Raw genomic sequence first — 15,439 nt, 5'->3', positions numbered from 1 at the left:
ACCCGCTGGCCGAGTTGTACGCATCTATGCGACTGCACCACCCCTATCCATGTGCTTGGTATTTTACCAGTCATCACTGTCTGCCCTCTTGTACCAAGGTTGGTACAACTGCGCACTTTCTGAAATTAGAATTCTCTCTGCATACACACAACCCGCCATAGCCTTCAATTTGCATGTCATCGCTAAATTCACTTATGCCCATTCAGGCCCAGGTGGAGATGTGATACGTACAACTCTGAATCAATCGTAGATGCGTACGCTTGTCCACAGAGAATGCACAGTGCTAAAAATTTAAAGGTCTGTCTGCAAAATGGTCTTGGGTGCAACTTCACCCCAGCTCCTCTATATCTAGGACCAAATTTATAATTTTTTATAATGTTAATAAAATATTTCATGCAATCTAAATAAATACTTTATATTGTAAGAACATATGTGAATATCCCAAAAGAGGTAAATGATTTTTAAGATTCTATATATTGTTGAAAGAAAAACCTCAAAATATAAAAAAATATATAAATTAGTGATATTTTACCAGATGCCTTTTATTGGATTTATTAGTGACCCTACAAGGGTGTATTTTTGATCCCCCTTAAAGGTGCGTATCCACTTGCCGATAGAGGAACGACAGTACGATTATAACATTGTAGTCTTACAATCGTTCCTCATCCTGTAAGTGCCTGCACTGAACCATATGTCTATCAGTGTGGTCACCCTCCCTCATTTCCGAACATGCACAATCTGTCATTATCGGCAGATTGACTGGCATGTTAAGGTGATGGTTGATGTCGGAAACGACCAGCGGGAGCGCGCATTGCTGGTCGTTTTCGACATTTTAATGCCCGATTTGTGAACGATTAATAAGCGATTGAACGATAACGATGTCTTTATCGTTCAATCGCTCATTTTAATCGCCTAGAGGATACGCAAGATAAGAGGTCATCTGCAATTAAGGGTTAGTGGCTTTATATTGGTTATTCCAGTAAGCCTACCCCCCAGATGGCTTACAATTAATAAACTGTTACTTGAAGAGCAGGCCTACACTGACCACTGCTACAGGGTTAATGCAACCAAATACAAGAGTGACCTTGATGGATGTAACAAATCTGACATCACAAATAATCTCTGACTTTACTGGAAGTCACTTCTACTCATGTGGAACAAAGTGAAAGAATCTTGTGGAAAGCGCATTTGGGGGGAAGAAAAATTAAAGAGGAGACTTGACAAGTTGCAGAATGTAGCTCATGTATTTGATTATTTTTGTCACTACGCAAGCTGATGTGACTAGCTACAGTGTCGCTGGGGAAACCTTTCAAATAGTAAACAATTTAGAAATCCCTGACTTTTTGTTGAAAAAATGTGGTTAATCAATAAGTTCTTTTTATTCTAGGCATCTGAAATTAAATTTTATAAGACATTACAGTCCAACTCTCAGCATGTTCTAACGTACGAGCTGCCCGCACTTCAGCAAAGCGCTCGAGAACACATCCCTGTATCAGAACTGAAGGAGAAAGCCCAAGAAAAGCTGCTGCAAGCCAGAAGCCTAGACTCTGGTAATGGATCTGAACTATGCTTCATTTTGAATTGATGTCCGTGTATATCCCTGTTCTGGTTAAAACATGTCTTGTTTTATTTTGGGTGGGGGAGGGGTTAACTGTATGTATGTGATGACATGTCACTACTCATATATTTATGGCTAAAGTGGTTTAGCACTTGTGGGCTGTCTTCTGAGGAGACATGGGGCTGATCTGAATTGCACACAAAGTGGGCTGTATTTGTGGGCAGCAGCGGAAGCCTGATTTACTAACTTATGCTAATGTGAGTATCCATTCAGCTAATGGGAAGGTCCATGCAACTGCAAGTGGAAAGCTGTGCGCCAGCCGCCACAACCAGCTGGGGCTGGCTGAGGAAGGTGATGGGGGCCGGGGAGAAAGGGGGCTCCAAATTACTTCCTTGTCCCAGGTGACAAAAATCCTTGTTTCGGTCCTGATAACCGTCATGGTATTTGAGATTTTTTTGCCTTTGGTGATCACCTATGGATGCATCTTTGCTAGAATTATTAAATGTAGGTGGAAGGATACTTACAGTTCTAATTTACATCTTTATACAGCTGCAGTGGAGGGGCATTTATTTGTCATGATGTGTACATAAATATGTACATTTTAACTTATGGTGTTACCTTTTACAGAAACCACTGTGAATGAAGATGATTTCTTGACGATAGAGGTATTGCGTTGGTTTAAAGAGGACTTCTTCCATTGGGTAAACAGTCTTCCTTGTAGCCAGTGTGGAAATCAGACCGACGCTAAAGAATCGCTCGCCCCTACTGCAGAGGATCTGCGGTGGGGGGCAAACCGGGTGGAGAATCATTACTGTAAAAATTGTCAGTACATCAACAGATTTCCAAGGTGAGTTCTACAATCTTCGCTTTATTAGCAGGTTCATTTTTGTTTGGAGCCAGCCAATTAACCTACCAGTATATTTTTGCAGTGTGGGAGGAAACCGGAGCCCCCGGAGGAAACCCACGTAATCGCAGGGAGACTATACAAACTCCACACAGTTAGAGCTGTAGTGAGAATCGAACCCACGACCTCAGTGCTGTGAGGCAGTAATGATAACCATTACACCGTCTGTGCTTATCACCCAGTGCATACCAGTGCTGGAGGCATGGGACTTTGAATCCTCTCCCAAAAGAAGAGAAGGGCCCAATTTCTTCCCCTCAGAGCCAAAAGGCACCATTGAGGATAAAAAAGGAATCTTCAGATCACCTTTGCTGACGTTAGGGGGAGGAGCCCTTGACATCCCCCACCCCCAGAGCCACAAGGCTCCTTAGGAAGCAAGGGTCTTTGGGATTCCCACTGCCGCAAGACTTGGGGTTGAGTTAGGAGCGTTTTTAGAAATTAGTGGGCCTGTGAGCAAAGTCAGTGGTGCCATTCCCACCTCATTCTTGAGACATAGTATATTTACTAAAGTGAGAGTTTTTAGAAGTGGAGATGTTGCCCATACCAACCAACCAATCATACATACATATCTCTATAGTAATGAAAATACAAGAGAGTCTATGTCAGCGATGTGCCATTATGGGATGTCATATCATAGCCAGTAACAGCACTATTATTTCCTAGCAATAAAAGTAGCGCCGTTGAGGATTCCTTAATGGGCAAATAGGTGTGCAGTGGAACATTGCAGTGATGTTAATTGGCACATTGACCATAATTAAACCGGTCCCTATTACTACTACCAATTGTATGTGATCAAAGCAACACTAATATTTAGCTACGATGCAAAGTGATTATAAAGATATTAAGGCCACCCAAGTGTTATATATATGTAGGATGAAGCTAGGTGGCATTCGTGAGTCACTAATTGTTCAGGGATTATGGGATCCTCCCACAAAAGGGTTGTACCCACACCCAGGCGGGGTTGTTTGAGCCAAGCTAGGCCAGTGGACCAGACCTGCAAGAAGCAGGCAGGACTCTGACTTTGTGTTGTGCCAAGAATAGCTGCCCTTGCTAGTTAGGGCTGAAGAAGTGAGGTAGTGCCCTGCATGTGGGCTAGGTTGCTTGTTGTTTTTCTTTTGTGCAAAACATAATTTATTTGTTTAAACCCATATAAGCTGTGTGGTGACCCTTATTTGAGCACCCAAATACTGCACCACTGACCACTACTGAGCAAAATACCCCAGAACTTTGGGATATATATATATATATATATATATATATATATATATATAATTCGAAATGAATCCAAATGTAAATGTCACACCTAGAATCAACTCCAGAACTTTTGCCTGCTTAATTGATAATGAAATTACGAGGGAATAGCCCACACCTGTCCATGAAATAGCTTTTGAGTTGATTGTCCCATTACTTTTGGCCCCTTAAAAAGTGGGAGGCACATATAGAAACAAATATGAAAATTCTGTCAATGTCCCAATACTTATGCACCTGACTGTATATATTTTATATATATATATATATATATATATCTATCTCTCGCCCAATCTTAATTGATCTCATCCCATCTTTGTAATCTAGCCAACTAGATATGTTTAGTACCTTTGGGAGACCTAAGGATTGCCGTCATCATCTATTTTAAAATGTCTCAAGACTCTCTAGAAATTTTTAAATAATTTTTCCCCAATGTTTCAAGATGTTAAGATTTCAATAATGTATAATGTGTGACCATAAACTGTAAGTTACAACTGCATTCTAAAGCTGCCCATACACCTGCACAATTTCGGGCCGATTACACGATTTTCGATGAGTCATAAGATGGATCTTGTGAAAATCGTGTATTATTTTAGTAAGCTAAGATCAGATGCGCGCTCCCGCAGCTCCTATAATTGGTTCTTATGATCAGATGTGCAGCACATCTTGTCCATCGTATCATGTGCAGATCATACCGTTTATTTGTTCATGCGGTCCATCGTGTGTAAATTCAAGTAATTTCAATGACTGTTTCCCTTATGAGCCTGTGAGACACCGAATCGATCTTACGACAGATCGTGTGCTAAGAAAAACAACAAACATGCTGCCTGGACTGCCAGGGAGCTCCGGGGAGTCGGAGGGAAATCGTATGATGAATCGGATCTTATGCTGGTCGTGTAGGTGTATGGCCAGCATAACAAAAAATTATATAGCTTGTTTGACAATTTATAAAATTACTGATTTTAATCTTATCTTTATGGACATGAGATTAAAGATCTCAACATATGTTATGAATAAACCATGTTCTAGACATGGTATTGCTAACCTATAACCTATACAATGGTTCTGGATAAGGTCAATAATGTGTCAGATACATATTTGTTTCATCTGGTTTACTTGCTCTCGTAAACCAAAATAAGGCAATAGGTCTGTCCTAGGAATCTCAAGACCACAATGAACCGGACCAGCCACTTGGTCACCTTTGCTTTGTCACCGCTGTAGGTTGGCTTGGGTAGGACCTGTTTTACGTTTGGTATTCCTCACTTCCCTTACGGATTGGGCCTGACACCTGATTGTGTGTTTTTGTCTCCAGACATATTTTTATCCTAGCCGTAGAGCACTGTTGGGTAACTGTTTTAGTATTGGATGAAAGGTACAAAATTGCTTTGTCACCGCTGTAGGTTGGCTTGGGTAGGACCTGTTTTACGTTTGGTATTCCTCACTTCCCTTACGGATTGGGCCTGACACCTGATTGTGTGTTTTTGTCTCCAGACATATTTTTATCCTAGCCGTAGAGCACTGTTGGGTAACTGTTTTAGTATTGGATGAAAGGTACAAAATAAATAAACTTAACAAATCACTGAACGCTTCTGAAGGTTTTAGTTTTTGACTTGCCATTCATTAATTATGTGACAATGAGCGCTCAGTTTTAGGAAAGGGCTGTTTCCCAATTACAGACGTGCGTCCAGCACTTATCTCCACTGTTCTGCCTGCCTGAAGAAAGACCAGACCCACCAGGACAAGGAGAGTTGCCCGGTGTCTGTGACACTCCTCACTTCTGCTGGCTCCTTTCTCGTCATAGAAGTGTGTTGTCCACCAACAACATGCTGGCAGCTGAAGCAAGGGCAGCAGTGCTGAGTAACAGGCCACCATTAGGGGACCCGTAAAGTTGTGTGTAACTTTAACCAACATTTCTTGTATGGCGTTTAACTTCTGATGATCCAATGAAAATTTAATTTTCAGTTTTGGGTTCAGTCGTCGTTTAATACAATAAAATCCACCTCCTGTTTGTTGTGAAATCTGAATTAGTATAATATCCTATGAAAGCCACAACACATGGGCTCTGTACATAGTAAAACACTATTCCTTTTGAGTGCTTTGCTAAATTGTTACAGCCTTAAAATAGATAATTTGTGTGCAATGGAAAAATGCTTTTCTCAAACACTTCATAGATTTTTAAATATTAAGAATTTTGTGAAAGTTCCAATAAATAAATGCATTGTGATATTAGTTTTATTTGGCTAATTCTAGTAGTTAAGAAACACCAATCTGTTAAACATTCTAGATACAATGATCCAGAAAAGCTATTAGAAACCAGGCGTGGGCGCTGTGGAGAGTGGGCCAACTGCTTTACGCTGTGCTGCAGGGCGGTGGGGCTGGAAGCAAGATATGTGTGGGACTCTACAGGTGAGCAGAGTTCCGAGGGGGCTTCACTTTTATTTTATCCTTACCATTCCTGTTTTTTAAATAACATGTAAAATGCATTTTAATTATAAACTTGCTGTGCAGAATGCACTTTAGTAAACGTCTATTTCTTCTTCGGGGTCCATGGGGTCCACAGCCATTATGTTGGGGTATGAATCCCGGTCACCAAACGGTTAATACAAACAAGCTCTCTGCTCCCAGGATGCACCGGGTTTCCTCCTCATATACCCCACCTCCTGCCTCAGGTAGCCAGTTCTTCCTGTTTGGTGTGTTCACCACATAGACAGTGGGACTGCTGGAGCAGTCCTGCAGACGAGTACAAAAAAAAAAAAAAAGAGTTTTACACTCTATCTCAGCGGGTGGTCTGAGCTGTCCTGGAAGCAGCCTCACACCTGATTGGAGGCGCACCGGCCACGCGCTGCAACTACCTCCTCTTGCGCCGCTAGCCTCGGCAGGTCCTTGGCAGGGGAGTCGGCAAGGGCTTTCTGGCCCTGGACCGCAACCGGATCAAGGGGATGGCAGGTAAGCAGGTGGTCGCTGCGGCTGCTGATGCCGGGACCACGTGGCGGTCCGACCTCCGGCGGTGAGACTGGCCGGAGGCGCGCTGCAGTCAGGAGGCATACGGCTTGTTCTCGTAGCCTAGACCGCCGGGATTTGATGTTCCTGACCAGCCGGGGCTTGTGGCGGCGGCCAGTTCAGTTTACCGGGCATGTCCAAGCAGCATAGGGGAGGTACGCTTCCCCGGCGGCCCCTCCCCCAATCCACACGCTAGTTCAGTCCTCTGGCACAGTTGATTGTGGATTGTTCCTCCCAGCCTCCATATAGGGCAGCCAGAGTGTATGTCAGTTGCTCTTTGAACGCTGCTTCTACAAGAGGGACGCTGGGCAGTCTCCCTGTATACCTTGCCTACTGCTGGTCTAGGTTTTTACAGGGCTCTATCCTACCTAAGCTGAGGCTGATTATGGTAGTGAGAGCTTATATGCATATGGCTCGCAGAGTATTTATGCATGACATGTGATTGTTGTACTGTTTCTTCTGTAAAAGAACTGTAATTCCTGTATATGGTCACTGTCTCTCCCCTTCCCTTGCTACAGGTGTGTGGGTTGAGAGTAGAAAGCAGCACATATACGCTCAGAACCAGTGGCATAGTGTTATGTCTAAGGAGTCTGCGGGTCAGGTGGCGGGAGCTCCGTTGCTGATATCCTGTGTAGCCTGCAAGGCAGGTTTGTCCCCACAGGACTTTCTACAAAATGGGCTTTGTGGGAACTGTTTCAGACAGCCACCACACCAATTAAGTTTGCCTGTTTCAGGCCCTGAGCCTCCTTGGGCATCATTTTCTCACGTTATGGCTCAGGTGGCGGAACGGCTGGCTGCCCCGGTACCACCGGTTTGGGGTTTGCCTCAGCAGATGCATCCTTGCCCATGATGTGGCCGCCTTGGATGGACCCTGGTGCTGGTAAGGTTATGGCATCATCCTCGGGGGTTTTCAGCCTCAGGCTGTCAAGCCAAAGCAGCCTAAATCTAGGCGCCATGTACCGCCTTACATGGGTAGAGTACTCGAGTGCCTCCTCCTCCGAGGAACAGGCACAGGACTTTTCGCAGGAGTCTAGCTCCGAGGAGGGTGATGATCATTTCCCAGTAGCCGATGTCCCTTTTCTGATAAGGGCTGTAAAATCGGTGTTAAATATCGAGGAAGGGGATCTTCCGCTTAGGAAAGCCCCCTGTTCAAGCGCCAAAAAGTGGTTAAGGCAGAATTCCCAAAGTCTGAACATTTATCAGAACTTATGGAGGAAGCCTGGGTTCGTCCGGATAAGATAAGCCATTCTACTAAAAGAATGGTGCTTCTATATCCTTTTCCAGCAGAGGACTGTGCCAAGTGGGAGAATCCACCATCAGTTGATGCGCATGTGGCACAGCTGATTAAACGTACCACTTTGCTAATCCCAGCAGTTTCGCTGAAGGAAACCACGGATAGGAGACTGGAGTCTTGTCTCAAATCAATTTTTTCGCTGGCAGGAACGGCCACTCGCCCAGCAATGGCCACTGCCTGGGTAGCAAGAGCTATTGAGGAGTGGGCCAAAACTCTAACGGAGTCTTTACCAGATGCCTCTAAGGAGCAACTGGATATGATCTCCTTTATTAGAGAAGGGGCCTCTTATTTGGGTGATGCCGCCTTGGATGCAGGGATCCTTTCCTCTAAAGTTTCAGCTGAGTCCGTGGTGGCACGTAGGATCCTCTGGTAGAAAGATTGGAGGGCAGATGTCGGGTCCAAAAAAGCCCTAGAATTCCTTCCATTCACAGGAGGTGTGCTCTTTGGTCCAGAACTGGACAAAATTGTATCCTCCATGGCAGCCTCAAAGACGGCAGGTTTACCATCAGCAACCTCGTCTAAATTGAGGAGGGCGTCCTTTCGGGGGTCACGGCCGCAGGGCAAGGCCAAAGGTCAGCCCTCAGCGAGATTTCCACCAAGAAAGGCAGGACCCAGGAAGCCCTGGCAGAACAAACGTCCAGGATAAACCAGTGGCCTGATGGGACGGGCCTCCCCCTGGGTGATCCCAGGGTGGGGGGCCGACTGCTTTGGTTCTCAGACCCCTGGCACCTCACGACGGAGGATGCCTGGGTTCGGGGCGTTGTTTCCCGAGGGTACGCCCTGACGTTTTGGAGGACTCCTCCTCAAAGGTTCTTTTGTGTAAAACCCGCAGGTGGGTTCAGAAAGAGCTTTGGCCCTTCAGAAGGCTATTCTTGCCTTACTAGCATCAGAAGTAGTGATTCCGGTGCCAGAGAACAAGTTCCGAGAGGGGTTTTACTCCAATCTGTTCTTGGTTCTGAAACCGAATGGGTCATACCGGCCTATTCTAAATCTGAGAGAGCTCAACAAATTTGTTTGAGCCCCCGGGTTCAGGGTGGAAACATAGCAATCGATTGTGTTGGCAATGGAACAGGGGGACTATATGGTGTCCCTAGACATACAAGATGCCTACCTTCACATCCCAATTACACAGGCTCATCAAAAATTTCTTCGTTTTGCGGTAGGGGAGGAACATTTTCAGTTCCAGGCCCTGCCGTTTGGCCTGTCCACAGCCCCTCAGGTATTCACCAAGGTGATGACAGTGATGATGGCATGCCTAAGGCGCCAAGGCGTCAGGATTTTGCCTTACTTGGACGACCTCCTGTTGCTGGGGCAGTCCCCACAGCAGTTACAGGATCATTTGAGGCTGACAGTATCATGTCTGTACAGTTACGGCTGGATCATAAACTGGCAAAAGTCGTCACCCTGTCCGGTACAACAGATGTGTCATTTGGGAGCGAGATTGGACTCCGTGGTGCAGAGAATATATCTGCCGGAGGAGAAGATCCTTGCTCTACAATCACGAATATGCAGGTTGCTTCGCAACAGGCAAATATCCGTTTTAGTAGCCATGCAGGCCCTGGGGTCGATGGTGGCCACCTTCAGGATGGTGGAATACGCTCAATTCCACTCCAGACCACTGCAGCAATTCCTTCTGCCTCGCTGGAACAAGGATCATCGCACGATCAGGTCCCAGCTGCTGCGTCTCTCCCCAGAGGTACGGTTGTCCCTGACCTGGTGGTTGCAGACAAGCATCTCAGGCAGGGTCGCCCCTTTTGGGTGTCGGATTGGACATTAGTCAAAACCGACGCCAGTCTTCAAGATTGGGGGGCGATGACAGGGTCACACACTTTCCAATGAAAGTGGTCAGTGACGGAAAGCCGGCTACTGATAAATATCCTGGAACTAAGATATACTAACTATATTCAAAGTTTTAGTGCAAGCTCAGGAAATCTTAAAGGGCAGGTCGGTGCAGATACAGTCGGACAATCGCACCGCGGTCGCCTACCTAAATCATCAAGGGGGCTCGAGGAGTCGGGCCGCCTTGGCAGAGGTATCAAGAATCCTGGTATGGGCAGAGACTCATCTGCCCACGATATCTGCCGTGTTCATTCCAGGAATCCTGAATTGGGAGGCCGATTTTCTCAGTCGGCAAGAGATAAATGCAGGGGAATGGCCCTACATCCACAGGTTTTTCGGAACCTTGTGGACAGGTGGGGTCTACCAGAAATAGATCTGATGGCATCAAGAAGGAACAACAAGGTTCCCAGGTTCGGATCCTGGACAAGAGATCCGAGAGCCGAGTTTGTAGACGCACTGACACTAAAGTGGCATTACAAGCTGGTATATCTGTTTCCCCCATTTGCTCTTCTGCCCAGAGTGGTCAGAAAGATCAAACAAGAGGGCAGCACCGTCATATTAATAGCTCCGGCGTGGCCAAGACGGCACTGGTTCACAGATCTACGGTCTCTCTCCATAGACACTCCATGGCCTCTGCCATTGAGACCGGATCTGTTGCTACAGGGTCCCTGCTGGTACCCGGATCTTCATCGGCTATCTTTGACGGCATGGCTCTTGAGGCCTCCGTCTTGAGGGAAAAGGGTTTTTCCGAGTCTGTTATACGGATGATGCTGAAGACACGGAAACCATCCTCAGCCCGTATATATTATAGGGTTTGGCATACTTTCTTTCAGTGGTGTGAACTGAAAGGGTATGATCCACATAAATTCCTGATATCCAGAGTGCTGGATTTTCTTCAAAGCGGTCTGGAAAAAGGGCTATGCCTGGCCTCTTTAAGGGTACAGGTGTCATCTCTTTCAGTCTGGTTCCAACATAAAATTGCTCTGAGACCGGATATAAAGACCTTTTTTCAGGGGGTGTTGAGGATTCAGCCTCTCTTCGTTTCCCCGGTTGTTCCGTGGGACTTGGCTCTAGTTTTGAAGGTTTTACAGGCTCCTCCGTTCAAGCCTTTAAATTCAATAGACATCAAGCGGCTAACAGCAAAGACGGTATTCCTCCTTGCTATGGCATCTGCACGTAGAGTGTCAGATTTAGCTGCGCTTTCCTTCCGGGAGCCGTTCTTGATATTTCATCAAGATAGAGCAGTATTTCGTACTAGGGAGGGTTACCTTCCGAAAGTGGTGTCTAAATTTCATATTAATGAAGAAATAGTAGTTCCAGCATTTCAGGGCACAAGTCTCTCACAAGGTGAGGCTTCCCTGGATGTGGTCCGTGCGTTGAGAATTTATGTTAAGCGCATGAGCAAATGGAGGAAGTCCGATTCACTTTTTGTGCTTTATGGTTGTCATAAGCGTGGCTGGCCAGCCAATAAACCGACACTGGCCAGGTGGATTCGAATGGCAATTTCATTGGCTTATACACAGGCTGGTATGCGTGTGCCGGATTCAGTGACGGCACATTCTACTAGGGCGGTAGGTCCATCATGGGCGGCCCGCCGGGGTGCTTCTGCTGTAAAGCAGCCACATGGTCTTCCATCCATACCTTTGTCAAATGTTATGCCTTTGACACTTTTGCCTCTCAGGATGCCTCCTTCGGGCGTAGCATTCTCCTCTCTTCCGAGAGTCAGGAGCGTCCCCGCCCGTAGGGTTAGTGCTTTGGGATATCCCCAACGTAATGGCTGTGGACCCCATGGACCCCGAAGAAGAATATAAGAGTTATGGTATAACATACCTTTGTTAACTTTTTCTTCGAGGTCCATGGGGTCCACAGGACACCCACCCAGACGCACCTGTAGTTCTGGGGGAGTTTTTCCGTAGTTTCTTCTCTTACGAGTCTGGACTCGTAAGTATGGGTCTTTTCTTTCTTACCCTTTGTTTGTCTCTGCCTGCTTGAGCTTGGTAACGAACTGGCTACCTGAGGCAGGAGGTGGGGTATATGAGGAAACCCGGTGCATCCTGGGAGCAGAGAGCTCGTTTGTATTTACTGTTTGGTGACCGGGATTCATACCCCAACGTAATGGCTGTGGACCCCATGGACCTCGAAGAAAAAGCGTTAACAAAGGTATGTTATACCATAACTCTTATTTTTGTAGCTCCTCCCATATTAGGGGGTCTGGCTGTAGGAAGGCTTCTGTCTATGGCTGGCCCTATTTGCCATATCATAAGCATAATGTCATTGGATTTGAACTAAGAATTAATTACTTTTGAAGCTCCACTGTTCAACTTCAGTAACTTTACAAAAGAAAATGAGGATGGTACAAGCCATAAGCTCTCTTGACTGGCCCCATGAAGCCTGCAAAACCTACAAGATAGGTAAATGGTACATACAATCTAGTAGAATAAATTGCTAAAAGGTGTATAATATGGACCCTAAAGGGACATTTAACCTTCTGACAAGATCCACACCCTTATCTTCTGCTGCTATAAGAATTCTAATGATCTTATTATTTTTACTGTAAGAAATCTAATTGGCTAATAAAATGGGGTACACATAGGAAAATTTTACTAAGCATCGGTTTTGTCAGAGCTTTGAAACCAACGGAATCCGCTGCGGACTGAGAGCGGGTTTGTTCTAAAAACCTCTAAATTTACAGAAGACGTTTCGTCCTTCTAAACTAACCTGCCATTGATGCCCGTAGGTTTCTAAATGCCCGACCCACCACAAAATGATGCTTCTGTAGTGCTACACAGATACCGAAGATAAATGTGGCGCTGCTTTGTATAATAACCAATAAAGAAAGAAAAAACTTTTGAGGTCCACACCAAAATAGTAACGGCACTAGCGCTTGCAACCTAGGTTGATAGTCGAAAAATCAGGATGACAAATGCTTGGCTTCCCCCCAAAATTTCTACCACCAACACTAAGCTTTAGCAGCCAGGGCTGGTGCCACTATAGGCAGGGAGACAAACAGCATAGGGCCCCTGTGCCATAGTGCCAACCAGCCTTAGGCCAGTTAGCATGGGGCAGGATTTCCTAGGGGGAAAAAAATAGCTTGATCCATGCTGATAGCACTGGGACTATTCCCAGCACACCCTGACTGGTGGAAATTATGTCCTTTTTTTTTTTTTTTCTTACGGTGCACAACAGGTCCCAGCAAGCCCAGTTAAGTACAATTTTAATGGCTGCCAGGACATATTGGCACTTGTAGAACCACAAGTGCCACCATGCATCGGCATTCAGGGACTGCTAGGACTTGCAGTGCACCTCTGTAAAAATATCTAATAAAAAAAAAATACACACACAGAGTCCTTGTTTACCACTTTATAACTCACCTATATTTCATAGGCATAGGTCCCTGTAGAGAGACACTTACTTGGCAAAAAAACAACTAGCACATGAAACGATGAAGAACTTGTCCCATGAGGGTTACTGCTAACCAGGCTGTCGCTTCTCACACTGACCAACTCTAGGGAAACCAGCCCCTGTGCCTAGGACTGGTTGTCAGTATGACAAGGAGACCCCATCCTGTGTATTTTCCTACTATAGTAGCACCAGCCGTTGACTAGTAAAGCCTAGAGTTGGTTGTAGTAATTTCAGGGGGTTTGTGTGCGTATCGTGATTTTGCTACAACCTGTCTAGGCTACAAGGGCTGGTTACTATTTTGAAGATGGTACCCCACATTTTTTTTTCTCTTAAGAACCCTGATCTATGGATCCAGGGGATCCTTGCAAGTCTGTAGGTAGTCTTATGTGCCAGAGGGGTACGTGTTTTGGGATGTTTTTGTGGTGGTTTTCAAAACCGCTGTTTCATTTCTGTACAAAACAATTGGGTTGGTGATTTCCTTTCTAAACCTTTTTGATCTTAATAAATCTGCAGTATTCAAAACTGCCAGGAAAGTTAATAACCCAATGGTTTTGCAAATCCACCATTTAGTAAATCAACCCCATAGAGGAGCAGGAGATGAAGATGAACTACAATAAAGTTCCCAGTCCTTAGTCAAGTGCACCATGAAAGTTCTATAGTTTCCATAAGATTGGACGGTCCCTTGATGTGATTTTATTCGTCATTATGAGTGCATGGACAATTGTTGCTAATGGTTTTACTGTGTATACATAAGGAACATACAACAGAATACCACACATAAGTGCATATTTTTCACATCCTGCAGATCATGTCTGGACTGAGGTGTTCTCTTCATCTCAAAACAGATGGCTTCATTGTGACCCGTGTGAAAATGCTTATGACAAGCCCCTCTTGTATGAGGTGGGATGGGGAAAGAAGCTGTCGTATATTGTAGCATTCTCCAAAGATGAGGTAAGTACAGGTTTCATCTATTTCTAATTAGATTAGCACTGGCAGAAGTAATAGATAACCAAACTACAGAATGGATATAATATATTATAAACTGTAGTCAAACCTTCACATTCAACTGCACCATTTTATTTAAAAGTAAAGTGTGCTGTAATATTACGTCTTTCCTTTATAACAAACTTCTAAATAATGCGCTTAATTTGTAGTCAGTGACTAAACAGCTATTTCAACTTTCAAACCCATAGCATCGGCTAAGCAAGTAAGGTACTATTGTTTATATCTCCTATGAGATCACAGGTTATGGCTCTACCTCAAATTCACTAATCTATACAGAGCATTGATATTACCTAGGATCTCGTGCATTGATATTACCTAGGATATCGTGGACCATTCATACACATAAGATTTCAAGTGGTCATCCCTTTCCCAACAAACAGCTTTTCACACTATAATTAAAGATCAGGGACATATAACATGGAGAATATATTTGGCTTAATATTATTATTAATAATAATAATAATAATATTTTGAATAAAACAATTTCAGTGGCACTTTAGAAATATGACCTCTAAATTACTGGTGCAGAATTACCAAATCCACAAAACAACATAGTCAGCACTAGTGGTGACACAAAACAAATGGGTAAAGCTATAGTTAATAAAAACAATATCTACTTAAAAATATTATTAAATATATAAACTGATTGTTTGTAAACCTTTAGGGCAGAGGGCTTCCCAAATGCTGTCCTCAAGGCTTTGGATTGTCAGTAATGTTGAAAGTCAGAGGCCACCACATCACTGCCAGGGGATGGACCAGCACCAGGAAATCAGTTGTGCACTTGCACAGAACTGAATTCCATTGAAATCTCCAGGGGTCCTAGGAGCATGGCACGGTCGCATAAGTTGCGGGTTAGGGAGGCCCATCTGGCAGTGGTCACATCTCATATGACCATGTCAGTTAAGTTATTAATACTGTGCTTCGTAGTAGAGGGGAATGCCCCCATCTTCCTCCTCTGTCCATGAACTGCCAGGGTAAGTGAGGCTGTCCACCATTATAGAAATCTAAGACTGGGCTGAAAGACTAACCTTTTAATTCTTGCACCCAAACTACCTTTGAGGATCCTTGCTTCAGGGTGTCTCCTCCATGGTGAAAATGGCTCCTGATTGATGGTAGTCACCAGGGCTGCAGTCTGCTTCTTGCCAATACTGTAGCCCTCAGGACTCCACTGTGGTGCTTTGCTTCCTGAGAC

At 44.8% G+C, this 15,439-nt stretch overlaps 1 protein-coding gene across 2 annotated transcripts in view; it reads left to right on the top strand.

Moving 5' to 3' along the window:
* The window catches only part of NGLY1 (N-glycanase 1), a 40,518-nt gene that overhangs the window by 10,270 nt on the left and 14,809 nt on the right, over nucleotides 1–15,439 (top strand). For both annotated transcript variants that reach the window (XM_088462740.1, XM_088462741.1), the window contains exons 4-7: nucleotides 1,388–1,550; nucleotides 2,186–2,405; nucleotides 5,992–6,113; nucleotides 14,048–14,193. In XM_088462740.1, the coding sequence (XP_088318866.1) occupies nucleotides 1,388–1,550; nucleotides 2,186–2,405; nucleotides 5,992–6,113; nucleotides 14,048–14,193 (651 nt within the window). The remainder of the gene's footprint in view (nucleotides 1–1,387; nucleotides 1,551–2,185; nucleotides 2,406–5,991; nucleotides 6,114–14,047; nucleotides 14,194–15,439) is intronic.

Source organism: Taudactylus pleione, unplaced genomic scaffold, assembly GCF_031769625.1.
Source record: "Taudactylus pleione unplaced genomic scaffold, aTauple2 ptg000053l, whole genome shotgun sequence".
NCBI classification, from domain to species: domain Eukaryota; kingdom Metazoa; phylum Chordata; class Amphibia; order Anura; family Myobatrachidae; genus Taudactylus; species Taudactylus pleione.
Note: the sequence above shows the minus strand (reverse complement) of the source record. Positions and strands in the feature narration are given on the sequence as shown.